The 13,394-nt window shown below is 38.5% G+C and overlaps 1 protein-coding gene across 1 annotated transcript in view; it reads right to left on the bottom strand.

Moving 5' to 3' along the window:
* CEP192 (centrosomal protein 192) overlaps window positions 1-13,394 on the bottom strand; it is a 128,484-nt gene that overhangs the window by 30,981 nt on the left and 84,109 nt on the right. Inside the window, exons 23-33 of the mRNA XM_080822025.1 lie at window positions 11,325-11,450; window positions 10,981-11,124; window positions 10,788-10,851; window positions 9,994-10,133; window positions 9,803-9,895; window positions 9,130-9,248; window positions 8,077-8,253; window positions 3,670-3,760; window positions 3,337-3,513; window positions 643-903; window positions 277-392 (exon numbers count right to left, since the gene is read on the bottom strand). Of these exons, the coding sequence (XP_080678151.1) occupies window positions 277-392; window positions 643-903; window positions 3,337-3,513; window positions 3,670-3,760; window positions 8,077-8,253; window positions 9,130-9,248; window positions 9,803-9,895; window positions 9,994-10,133; window positions 10,788-10,851; window positions 10,981-11,124; window positions 11,325-11,450 (1,508 nt within the window). The remainder of the gene's footprint in view (window positions 1-276; window positions 393-642; window positions 904-3,336; window positions 3,514-3,669; window positions 3,761-8,076; window positions 8,254-9,129; window positions 9,249-9,802; window positions 9,896-9,993; window positions 10,134-10,787; window positions 10,852-10,980; window positions 11,125-11,324; window positions 11,451-13,394) is intronic.

Here is a 13,394-nt window from a genome sequence, read left to right as displayed (position 1 = left end):
CCTAGTATGAAGTCTAAGGTACCTGTTTGCATAAAGGAGAAGAGGCACAATACATACGTCTAGAAAAGAAGGCATAATGCAAATATGGCAGACGGGTTTCCCACACGCATTTCTTCCTCATAAATTAGACTATCATAGTGGACTATCAGCTTTTCAGCTACCGGTTTACTAATAAATAGCTGAGCATGTTCTATAACTTTCAAATCCCAACCCATTTTTAAGCCTTCATTATTTCTACTGAAGAGTTTCCAACATCATCTAAGATAAATAACCTACCTTCGATACTGCTGTCTCGAAATTTCATCGCCACCAAAGAAGTATATAGTTGACAGTTCTGTTGTGGTTGTATAATTGCTCTCCCTGACTGATGGATTATATATTATAGTAACATCCTGATGCCAAAGGAAAAAAAAATCAGGAGTCAATATTAAATATTTTTCTTAAGTCATTTCATTGTGAGTTAACGATCATATAAGCCTAAACAGTCAATACACAAGGATGCACATGACAGTATTTCTAAGATGATCAGGTATTCCCACCCTTTCATTACTCTCAAATACTAGTTTTTAGCCATAAAATACATAATTCTTAATTTAACCTAAAAATGAGTCCAATGTTTTTAGTGCAGAGACTTATACTTACTTCTCGTGTTTTTTCTTTGAGCACAAATTTATCTGGAAAAATCCTTAAAACTTTAGGATCCAGCAAAACTTTTTTCTGAGAATCCTTAAAACCTACTGCTTTAACAAAAGCTGCCCGAGAGCCAGTGTTATGAACAGAAAAAACAATTCTACTTTCTTTGCCAGGTATTAAGTCATTCACTGTTACCATGTAACTGTCAGATAACTTTTTAACATCTTCCAAAATAAGATTACTTGTTCCTCCATATCCAGACAAAGGTATCTATAAGCAGAAAATACATATATCCAAAATTATTTTTATGTAAGCAGAAAGAAGATTAAATTATAGACAGGAAGAAAAAAAACCCCTCACAGATTTAATATAACTATTATTTTTTGTGTACTTTGGCTAGTTACCCCAATTCCAGTCCAGCATTATATTAAAGAACTTCTCTTAGGACAAAAACAAATCAAAGAGTTGCAAAATTATTTACCTTCCAATTTTTAGGTATGCTAAATTATTTCATTGTTATACAAGCCAAGCTTAGATGATTAAGGAATAAAAGATTAGTATAGATAAACTTGCTTAAGAAGTGTTTACGGTGAAATATACTGATGTCTGTAATTTATTTTGAAATGCTTAAAAAAAAAGACAAATTGATGGATGGTGAGATATGTGATCAAAGAAATACAGCAAAATGTTAACTGCAGAATCTAAGTAGTAGGGTATGTGAGGGTTCACCATATAATTCTTCCAACTTCCCAATAATTATCAATTTAGAAAATGAAATGTGTTAGTGAAACAAAATCTATTGTTCTATACTCCTGTTAGCTTTTGATCTACCAGCATGAGAAAAGAAGTGTGCCAAAGGGACCAAACAGAAGCCAAGAACTCAACTCCCAGAGGACAGACCCCCTGGTAGCCAGAATGCAGACTAGAGGCAGGCTTTAGGGGCCAACCGGTGTGGTCTCTAAGCCAGGCTGCTTCCACAGGGTTCAGCACTACCAGGAAACAAGGATTCAAGAATAAAGTCTATAAATAAAAATGTAGGAAAATAGATATGGTGCTGGAAAACAAACTTTCCATATCCTTTAAAATGCACTCCTTTAATTGGCATCTGGGTGGCTCAGTCTATTAAGTAAGCATCTAACTATTTTGGCTCAGGTCATGATCTGAGGATCCTGGGATGGAGCTCCTAGCTCATCCAGAGTCTGCCTGAGATTCTCTCTCTCCCGTTCCCTCCCCCAGCTCACACACACGTGCTCTTTCTATCTCTCTCTCTCTAAAATAAATAAACAGGGGTACATGGGTGGCTCAGTCAGTTAAGTGTCTGCCTTTGGCTCAGGTCATGATCTCCGGGTCCTGAGATTGAGCCCAGAATCTCTCTCTAATAAATAAATAAAATCTTAAATTAAATTAAATTAAATTAAATTAAATTAGGGACCTCATAAATTGGTATTGGCTTGCCCATGTAGTCCTCTCCACAAACCACTGATTCTGACTTGAAACCAGACCATCAGGTTATGTGGTACTCTGGCACTGCGTCCTCGGCTCATGTACAAGGATGTTCTTCCTAAAGACAACACTTACATGCTTTTTTTTTTTTTTTTAATTAAGTAAACCCTACCCCCAACGTGGGTCTAAAACTCAGAATCCCAAGATCAAGAGTCACATGCTCTACTGATTGAGCCAGCCAGGCACCTGACCACTTACATCTTTAAACAATTTTGCCCACCACAGCTCATGGGGCCAAGGTGAGAGCTCCAGAGAATATGTCAAGCTTCAGCATCAAAAAAAGCTAGATTTGCCATAAAGATCTACTGTTTAAAAAAACTATTTCAAGGGTGCCTGGGTGGCTCAGTCAGTGAAGCGTCCAGCTCTTAATTTTGGCTCAGGTCATGATCTCGGGGTCATAAGATTGAGCCCTGTGTTGGGATTCTTTCTCTCTCTCCCGCTGCCCCTCCTCCTATCCCACCCCCCTCCCCCGCCTCACTGTTCAGTCTCTCTCTCTCAAAAAACAAACAAACAAAAAACCAACCTTTTAATTGGTGCTAATCTTGTAATTCATTACATTCCTTCTCTAGCACTAGAAAATGGACCAACATTTTAGTTCCAGCCCCACAGCCAAAAACCGGGTCGTTTTAAGGTATGCACTTTTACGGAGTACACTGTGTTTGATCACCCTGTCCTTCTTTCCTTTTCTCAATGATATACCAACTTCATCTCTCACTGCTCTAAATAAATCTAAAGAAATGAGTTGAAATCCTTTTTAAAAATTATGTTGGGAAGAAACAAAATACAAAAAGCTCTCGTCTTTGTATCTCTAGTTCTGGATGAGTCTAGTAATTGGTGTCAATAGGTATTTTGCTGAATTGAAAGAATACAATTTACTTGGAAAGGTAGTATATTAAACAGTTTGATCTGGCTTTACCAAAAAATGTGTTCCTGTTGGGTACACTTCAAAATTCTCAAGCTGAAATGAAACTTAAAGGCACAAGAAGAGATGGTTTCCTACCGGAATACTATGGAGACTACTCTCATAACACAACACTTGTACAAAGTGTATTAATTACTTCCTAACTTGTTTGTAAAGCAAGGCAATCACCTATTCTGACTTACAAAAAGCAGAGTATACATAATTTACCAATATTAAACTAATAGTTACAACATGTAAGAAACTCCATGGGAGGAAAAAAAGCAATAAAATCATCTTACCGTGAACTTAAAGCCCGGTTGTGATCGAATTCCCAGTTGTTTAATTTCTAGTTTAGCCAACATACAAGATAATCGAGTAGGTGCAAATAACACAGAGATGTGAATGTCTTCTTTTGGACGCATTCTAATCTCACAGTTACTGGTTAGTCGTTCTTCTGAACCAAAAGTGTGCTGAAGCTACAATTTAAAACAATCACTGCATACAACAAAAGCAGGAGTCCAAATAAAACTACCATCAACCAACCCAAAGCTTCAAAGATGAAGCACCACCCAATGGTCTGCATATGTAAGTGGTCTAAAAGAACATGGAACAGCACCAGGCACTCTACGAACCTGAAAGCAGTCCTGGTCTTGTCCTCTGATGAGCAGTCGCAGATGCTGGGTTGTATATGTACAATTATTCCGTAAAGCTAGCTTCTGAAGCCTAGAAACAATTACACATTGTAAACGTAGTTTTCCTCCATGGATATTGCTACAACTATAAAACCAAAGCCAATTAAAACCAACTGCAATGTTTAGAGATGGGCTGGATTACATATACTACTTTATTAGCAGCCTGGAAAGCTATCTCCACAGTCCTAAGATGCCACATTTCTGAAAACATACTCAAAACATAACCACTTTGTCAAAGAAACTCTTTGGGTTTAATCATTCTCCTATTACAGCTTCTTAGCGGACCTTGTTATTTACACTACACACATAAGCCTTAGCTGTCTTGTAAAACAATCAAATGAAAATCCAGATTAACAAATTCATTAAGTCGCTAAGTCAATACTATGCTTAGCTTGAATTCCTAGCTTTCATGCGAACAAAGGAGTCCCAGGCACACCACTCAGGCGTTTCACTCTAAGAGCCTCATTTGCACAAATTAGTCTTTTAAACAGTACCCTGAATTAACCACACTTTTAAAAAGTTGTGATATGCAAGTACAATAGACTATGAATAACAGCTGGCTGGTGGTAAAAAAAAAAACAAAACAAAACACAACTCCTTCAATTTTTGAAAATACATGAATCCGCTTCATTGGGAGAATAGAAAATCATTAGTAAATCTCCATTGTATTCAAATTCTGAATAATGGCAGTTACATTATTTAAACTGTGGTCTATATCTTGTATCTTGTCCAACTTGGGATAAAGGGGAAAGGTTGCTGAGCTTAACCTCAGAATAAAATGCAAGACCTTCTGCTATCAGTATACCCAAGAAAAATATTCATAGGAACATTGACTAGGAGAGATTTACTGAAAAAAATAATTCTTTAAAAGCTTTTATGTTTTATCTCTTTTTAAAGAAACGTGGTTATCATTTTCAAGTAGTAGAGTTACCAATCCGGGGAAGGGGGAGTTCAGTTTCTAGTTTTAAAAAGCAACTACACAAAATAAAAAAGGTTTAACTTCTTTATTATATAGGGTCCACACAAATTAGTAAGAAAAAAATACTAAATCCTAACCAACAAATAACCAAAGTATAGATGCAGACTTATGAGAGAGAAACTAGAATGAATGAATGAATATATGGAAAAATACAGAACTTCAAAAATCCAAAAACGTTGGAATGAAATACCACTTTGGACCACTTTACCCTTTGAAAATATAATTTTATTAATTATCATTTCTATCTATAACTGAGGCAAAACGCATTACTCAATGAGAACACTGCACCCCCACATTATATATGAATTTTTTCCTCTTTACTCTAGAAGAGCTCCCTTCAAATTTCCATTTTGCAACAAGCACCTTCTTCCACAAAGACAGGCAGAGAACAGGCAAGTACCACATCGGAAGGGCACCTAGTAGGCACCAGCGTCTCCCACCCTTTGTTTCTGAGTCCTCTCCTAGCACCCACTGGGTCACAGCCCTCTGACTATTTCCTAGGATATTTCTAATGGGCAGAAAGTGATCTCTTTCTAAGCAGACAGTACACCACTTTACCATAAACTCTGCTGCAACATCCTTACAAAGGAGTAGCGTAAGATACTTGGGGTGGAAAAGTAATTGTTCTATGCAGGACACCACAATGGATAAGGGGACTACAGAAACACAAGTCCATAGTTTAGCTAGGCAGGCACTGCACCAAAGACTGTACATACATTAGGCATGTTTCCTATGGATCTATCGCTTTCAACAAGACCACTTTCAGCCATCATGTGGCATAGCATCCAAGGACTAAGGTAGTGTCCTTTTCATATGACTGGCAAGCTCCTCCAGGCTGAGTTAAGACACCTCATCAACAATAAACAGGGGACATGACAGTTCTTCAGGTCAATTCCCTGTGCTGGCATGGGGCTTACACTTACATCTGTTGGATTAGAAGGTGGACCATGAATCTCCATGAGGAAGGGAATTCAAGAAATAAAAGAGGACAGCCTGAAGTCCCTTCACTCAGGAGAGAGCCAGAGAAAAAAATGCCACTGAGAAGTCTAGAAGTATGCATAAGACAGTGCCCCCATTTTCAACCTCACTAATGGAATTTCTTATCTGAAAAAAAAAAAAAAAAAGTTTAGCACACATTAATTTTGTTTCATATGAGCTATAAGATTTTAGGATGTTACAGCATCTGGAGCAGCTAGATTTTAAGAGCAGCCATTTTTACCACATTAATCATTTCCTACAAATTTTATCAGAAGGCGGGGAATTCTGTCAAGAACAACACAAGGATGATGATGACTCTTACTGAGCTCTCTTCTGCCTTTGGTTAAAGTAAAGAGCAATAATACAATAAGCTGTGTGTCAACAGAGACACGCAGTAACTGATGCTTGCCAGAGTCTGCACTGTCATAATGCCATGGTTGCCAGGGCGCACTGGAAAGTGATTTTCCACTTCCTTTTTTTTTTTTTTAAGTATTTTATTTTATTTTTTTTTAAGATTTTATTTATTTGATAGAGATCACAAGTAGGCAGAGAGGCAGGCAGAGAGATAGAGAGAGAGGAGGAAGCAGGCTCCCTGCTAAGCAGAGAGCCCGAGGTGGGGCTCGATCCCAGGACCCTGGGATCATGACCTGAGCTGAAGGCAGAGGCTTTAACCCACTGAGCCACCCAGGCGCCCCCCCACTTCCTTTTACTTAGACATCAATGGCTGATCTGAACAGCTAAGTTATTTCGGCCACATCGATAGCACAGAACTTCAAGGTCTCAATCACCATTTGTATATGTATTGGAGCAGACCACAAATTAATGTTTCAAGGAAAAATCTGGCATACAGACGCTGTTCAGGTTCAACTGTACAAAACTGGAAAAGCCTTCTATAGAGAAACAGGCCCTTGTTCAGCCTTTACTTTCAATGTGTATTCCTTCTTAACTGCTGCAAAAAGCATATGACATAACAACACAGGAGCTAACTAAAAAGGGCACAATACCTCAGGATTTTTCAAAGGTCTAGCTCAAAGAATTTTTACTGAGAGCTGCTTCAAGAATACACAGCCCACCATTCTTTTAGGGGCCTAAGCTGTCTCAATCAAGCCACCACATGCTTCAGTACCCAGAAAACGCTGTTAGCTGAGTGTTCCCATGTGACGCATCCAGACTGGACTGAGCACCTCAAAGGGGGAGGATCCTCATAGGAGTATTTGCTGTGAAGCTGTTTTACTTTGAGACTCACTATATTGTATGGATTTCTCTTTAAAAGGATCCTGGAGGAAATGCCTTAAGTCTATAGCAGGAACAGCTACACTCCCTCACACAGTAACTGGCTTGTTCTTAAGCTCTGAACACTGTGCCTTGTTTCAGGATGATGGGGGAGGAGTCAGAACCGAACACAAGACCCACATCAAGGCAAGCATACAGGGTCTGCAGGTGAACCTTTGGACACTACCTTTATGATGACCACATCTCATTTTCCCACAGCCGTCCGCCCTGAACTGTTTTTATCTTACTGTGTCCTTTTGAAAGCTGCTTTTGGAACAAGACAAGGTATGTATGACCACACGGATAGTTAAGCAGATGTATGAACTCTATAAAGTAAGGCGGTTCAATTAGATCCTTTGTGCACTGACAAAACAGATTTTAAAGAAGATTCAGCCAGGAGTTTCTGATCTCTCAGGTGCAAAAAAATGTATAGGTTAAAAAAAAAAAAAAAAAAAAGGTCTTGCGTTTTAGGTCAAACATAAAAATGCAAAATATGAAAGAGGAAACACTGAGTTTTAATAATTACTAGGTTATTACTTGGTATATATGAGGTTGGTAAAAAATTTTTAGCTATGTTACCAAGCTTATGAAGGGAAAAAATATTACCATACTACATATTATATGCCAACTTATTAATTCAGAGTTCATATTCAAAATGCATATCAAAGTACACATAAAAATAAGATCCGAGATGTAATTCACATTAACCTATGACAGAATATATCTGCTCTATTAAAGACTCCCTACACTCTTTAAAGTACAAAGTATTCACTGACTACTTTGTGAACTCCTTAAGCAGAATGCCAGGTCTCTCATTATTTTTCCTTCCTACCTTTCCATACGGTTTTCCAGAAAAGGAACAAAGAAACTCTTAATTGCCTAAATTTGGTAATCAGTAGAGAAAAGAGCTAAAGAAAACGGAAATGTATTTTTCTGGACTGCAGAGGTGAAAATTTTAATGAAAACATCTGAATTCATGATAGGAAGATTAAGAAACATAGGACAGCTTTATTTCAACTCTAAAAACATGAAGGTGGTCATAATTATTACAGCAGAGACTAACACTAGGTGCTGACAGCAGAATCTTCACACTCAGAGGCTGCTACGCGCATACTTACTGTGTTCTACCCAGAGGAACACCCCCCCAGGCCAGAAATTGCTTGTTGGACAAAATCGCTGGAACATCTGAGCAGCAAGAGCCAGGTGCCAGAGGTTTATTTCCCGAAGAAACTACTTCACCTTTTAACACCACTTCATACTGAGGTCCAAATGGCTGCACGAATATTTTTAGGATCCTAACAAAGAAAACCATCTAAGTTGAATGTCCAGAATTCAATTTTACTGGCATCTATTCCCCACAGGCTTCCTCTGTCCCAAGAGACTGAACTGGGTGCTGAGGATACAATGACATTCCCACCCTGAGCTTGTATTCCAGAGAGGAACAGACAAGGAAAGAGACAGTCACAATACCTCTACATAATGGGAGCGGGGACGTTCATGGGGCCATAGGAATATTACCAACTACTATTAATGAGGCGTTTGAGAAGAGTTGAGGAAACCTTCTTAGATGAAAGAATTAACCCAGTGACGTTGCAGGCGCACGTTCCAGAGACAAGCAGTCCCATCTGTGCAGGTCAGCTCTTCTCCATAAGGTCACAGGGGCGGACTGAGCATTCTATAACCCAGGTGGAGGACAGGCCATTGTGTCTCAGGACAACATGCTTCTAAGCTCTGTTTACCAAGCAAGTTCAAATACTAATGACAATGGTGCTCTGCCCACTATCAGGTAATATTCACTTATGATTTGGGCACCAAAATGTCACAAGCCTGGAGAAAGGGTGGTGGGTGGGGAAGCATCTTTAACAACTGGCAATGGTTCCTTTGGAGAGCAAGGAAAGGTTAAAGAGAAACATCAAGACTGACATTTTATTATTTACTTTTGTCAGAATATATTTGAAAAATAGTAATTTCTTAATTTCTAGTTACCTGGTATAAAAGAGAGTTTTAGTAAACAAAAAGAAGAAAATCTGAGGCAAAAAGAGGGTAAAGAGAACTATACTATCTATTAGGTGAGATAAAACATGTACTCTATCACTCAGGCTGTGGACTGAAGCACATGGCTATTTTGAGAGAAGAGTAAAAACTTGTCATTATAAAGAATTTTGTATTACCTTTCCTCACAGGCTTTGGGATCCTTTGGAGTAAAGGTAACTATAACTTCGTGTTCTTCTCCAGGTTTAAGGAATAGATTCTCTGGATCCACTGAAAAGTGACTTCCTTGATCTGGGATCTAAATATTTATACAATTATAACTAAATGCCGACTTGGACAAATACGGATTTTACTCAGTTACTCTCATCTTTCATTTACTCTGATAAGTTATTTTTCCCTTCTGTCTTGTCTGTCACTGCCCCACCTTGTCTTATTCTCTTGGAAAGGGCACTTTCTCTTCCATAACAAACTTCATCTCCCATCCCATGACATCCCAAGAGATTCCTGTCACTAATATCTTCTTGCTCACTGACCCATTTCAGAACTGAAGTCTACATATGTGATCACTCTCCTCCGATTCCACCTATCCACTAGGGTAACACACACATTTTTCCAGAACTAATCTAGAACTTGGTTCTAGATTAAAACAGCAGATGTCAAAGTTACAGTACCCCACCATCTATTTCATACTAGTGTAGCCCTCAGCTTTTAAAGCACTCACACGGGTTCTTCCGTTTGATCCCCATGGCACTCTGTCAATGTAGGCAGCTGAGCAGCCTTCAGAATGTGAGGAGATACAGTCTCACAGTCTGAGGAAATACTATGTCATAGCATTCTGACACAAATCCTTACCTTGATGTCTAAGTAAACGTCAATATTCCCCGCATTTTTCAAAGGTAAGTGCTGCTTTGTTGAGGAAGCCACACTGGCAAACAAGTGCATAGTCTGGAGGATGGGGTAAAACCGACATTTTAAATAATGTCACAATTAGAATGAAATCAACCTGAACATAAAATCATGGCAACGAGAAGAGTTTAGGGTACCTGTAAGTCTTTTGGAGCATGTATCCTAGCTATTCCTGTTCTTGCTTGAAGACCAATACTTTTAATGACTGGAGTAGGGTTTGGGCTGTCAACTTCTATATCGACTCTTGCCAAGAACTCTTCTGCTGAGTCTAAAATCTCTGTAAAAGTTCATTCTTTCAGTTCGGAGACCAGAGAGGTATTTCATTCTAAATGCCTCATGTGGTCCAACTTTATCCCCTCAGGGGTCACAAGAAATTCTAAGCAAGATGTCTTTCTGTTCCTTCTTTTTTTTTTTTTTTTTTTTAAAGATTTTATTTATTTATTTGACAGATGGAGATCACAAGCAGGCAGAGAGGCAGGCAGAGAAAGTGGGGTGGGGGAGGGAAGCGGACTCCCTGCTGAGCAGAGAGCCCGATTTGGGGCTTGATCCCAGGACCCTGAGATCATGACCTGAGCCAAAGGCAGAGGCTTAACCCACTGAGCCACCCAGGTGCCCCTCTGTTCCTTCTTAAAGGAACAGAAATGAGTGGAAAGGAAAGGAGAGAAAGAAAAACATCTAACTGGTAGGTGTGATAAAATTAGTGAGCAGAAAAGATCCCAAAAGGTTTTCAGTGGTACTTACTGGGGTTACCCATACATGGGTTTGACCCGAAACAGCATGCATGCTCTCTGCCCCATTTTAAAAACAACATAAAATATTTGACAAATTACTCAAAGTATTCACATTTATTGATGGAGGAAATATGCCTGCCTCAATTTTGTGGTTTATTTAGCTAGACTAAAGCAATTCCCAAAAAACATACACATGATACCTGAAGAAGTGACCCGTTTCTTTGGACTATGGAAAAGAACCCAAATTATCAGAAATTCTGGATCCTGTAAAATAAAATAAAATAAAATAAAACAAAGTAAAAAAGATTTACATTATAGTATTAAGATTTAAGTCTTAATGAAAGATAAGCTATCTGGAACCTTAACTTCCTCTTTAATTCTAAGCCATCTTACCTGTCCATCATAAGTGGCAGGCATCATGTGGTTGACCACAGAAGGAGCTGCCAGCTGAGCGATCACGTCGGCATATGGAGCAGCTTTCAAAGAAGCATGGATGGGTGCCTTGGAAAACGTGAAGCAGCGCCAGGCTATGGCATTCTGTTCAGAAATAGAAGAATCAGTTTCAATAAAGCCAACAGTACAATGTTGGTGTGATGTTAAATGTTAAATCTGCTGACAGAATCCTTAATCAAAAAATTTACTTCCATAAGAAAAATTAATCAAGAATGGTATCAGGAGTGTCTACAATGCCAAATCAACGTGCTCTGTAAAGTTTCTTATTGTATGTTCGTACTTACAGCATTAATAACAAGTCTGATTGGCACAGTGGCATGAGTCTTGTTTATCAATTTTAATGGCAGAGCCTTCCAGCCACCATAAGTCAAGTCGCCAAAATCAAGAACATCTTTCTTTTCTGTTTCTACCTAATTATGAAAGAAAAGACTGATTTCTAAAAAGCAATAAATCAATATACACCACAGCTTATATTCATGTCACTACTCTTTATAGCCACAAATAGTCAGCATTAAATGTAAACTTACTTAAGTTTCCCTAGGCCATTTACAGCTGCTATTTTCTACAAAAATAAACATTAAGGTTTGTTTTTTTTTTAGGCAGTCTATGTATCCAAATATAAACTATAGAACAAAGCTATATGTTTGTCGTTGCTACTTTGAAATGACTATTAGATCTTAAGACAAACTGACAATTTATAAAATACATAAGCTTCCCTCCAAAAAGCTATGAGCTTATTATTATACAATTTTAACTTCTCAATTCCCTTCTAAATATATGTTGACATTTTCAGATTTAGTCCAAATTTCTGACAAAACTGAAAATGTTTAAAATGATATCAAAATAGACATATCAAAAGTTTAAAATGAGTGCCTGTCATCATGACAGATGACTTCTTTAAACACTGGAGAACAACCTAACACAGACCCCTCACACCCACATGTGTAGAAATGTTGGATAATATTTAAAATATACATAAATTTCTTCAGCCTGGTCAAATGCAAAAGGAAATCCAAAACAGACAGGGAAAAACAAATGGGAGCTGACTTCCATGAAGGTCTGGGATCAACCCATTCCCAAGGTAGTTGAGCTTCAACACCCTCCTGAGAACAGAAGGTAGGACTCTGAGCTTGTTATGGGCAGGGTGAGGCTGGAATGGAATTTGAGCTCCCCGCATCAAACGCAAAGATTCAAAGAAGTGTCCCTTTTATGAAAAGGGACTTGGAAAAATTGTTTATATGTCTGAGGTGATATCAGGGAAGTTTGTCCAGAAATGGGTGGGTGTTAGAAGATCATCTGTAGAAAAGTGAAACCCCAGGCCTATACCACACTAGGCATGGGAGCTCCAAGCTGAAAATCACCGAAAACTTTAGAGCCCCCAGCATTTATACAGAGTACTCTCCATGGACACACAGGATTTCTATAGCACAGAACAGCCTCCATGACAAAAACCCACATTTAAAAAACTTAAATTACTAGGGACACCTGGGTGGCTCAGTCGGTTAAGCATTTGCCTTCGGCTCAGGTCATGATCCCAGGGTCCTGGGATCAAGTCCTGCATTGGGCTCCTTGCTCAGCGAGGAGCCTGCTTCTCCCTGTGCCTGCAGCTCCCCCTGCTTGTGCTCTCTCTCTCCGTAAATAAATAAATAAAAGCTTTAATAAATAAATAAATAAAAATAAAAAATTTAAATTATCAATTCAAAAATCAGAAACCACATGAAGAAAGTAATCGGGAAGACCTAGCAAATCTAGTGGAAGAATCAGCAGCTGAGGAACTAGAAATAATCTGGATTAATTATAAAATAAGTACACTTTATTTTTTTTTTAATTTAAAGATTTTGTTTATTTATTTGACAGAGAGAGACAGATCACAAGTAGACAGAGAGGCAGGCAGAGAGAGGGGGGGAAGCAGGCTCCCTGCCAAGCAGAGAGCCCGATGTAGGGCTCGATCCCAGGACCCTGAGATCATGACCCGAGCCAAAGGCAAAGGCCCAACCCACTGAGCCACCCAGGCGCCCCAAAATAAGTACACTTTAAATAAAGATAACAGAGTCCATGAAAAAGGTAAAAATATAAGATTCAAGAAACAATAATGAGCAAAAAAAAAAATGTATAGCTTGATCAATCTGTTAAAAAAGTTCAATGCTGGGGTTTTAAAATGGTTTGGGACTAAAGTATTAATCAAAGATATTACAGAAGGAAAAGATGAATACTAAAATGACTGACTATAGGTTTTTGAGCTATTTGGGCTAGAACAGAGCTCTTGATTAATTTTATACCTGAGTAAACAATTTGAATAAAAAGGGAATAGAAACCCGTAACTTCTAAACTAATACAAAGGAAGGATTAAAGAC

The sequence above is a fragment of the Martes martes genome (assembly GCF_963455335.1).
Source record: "Martes martes genome assembly, chromosome: 13".
Classification (NCBI taxonomy): domain Eukaryota; kingdom Metazoa; phylum Chordata; class Mammalia; order Carnivora; family Mustelidae; genus Martes; species Martes martes.
The sequence above is the reverse complement of the archived record's forward strand: the minus strand, read 5'-3'. Positions and strand labels throughout refer to the sequence as shown.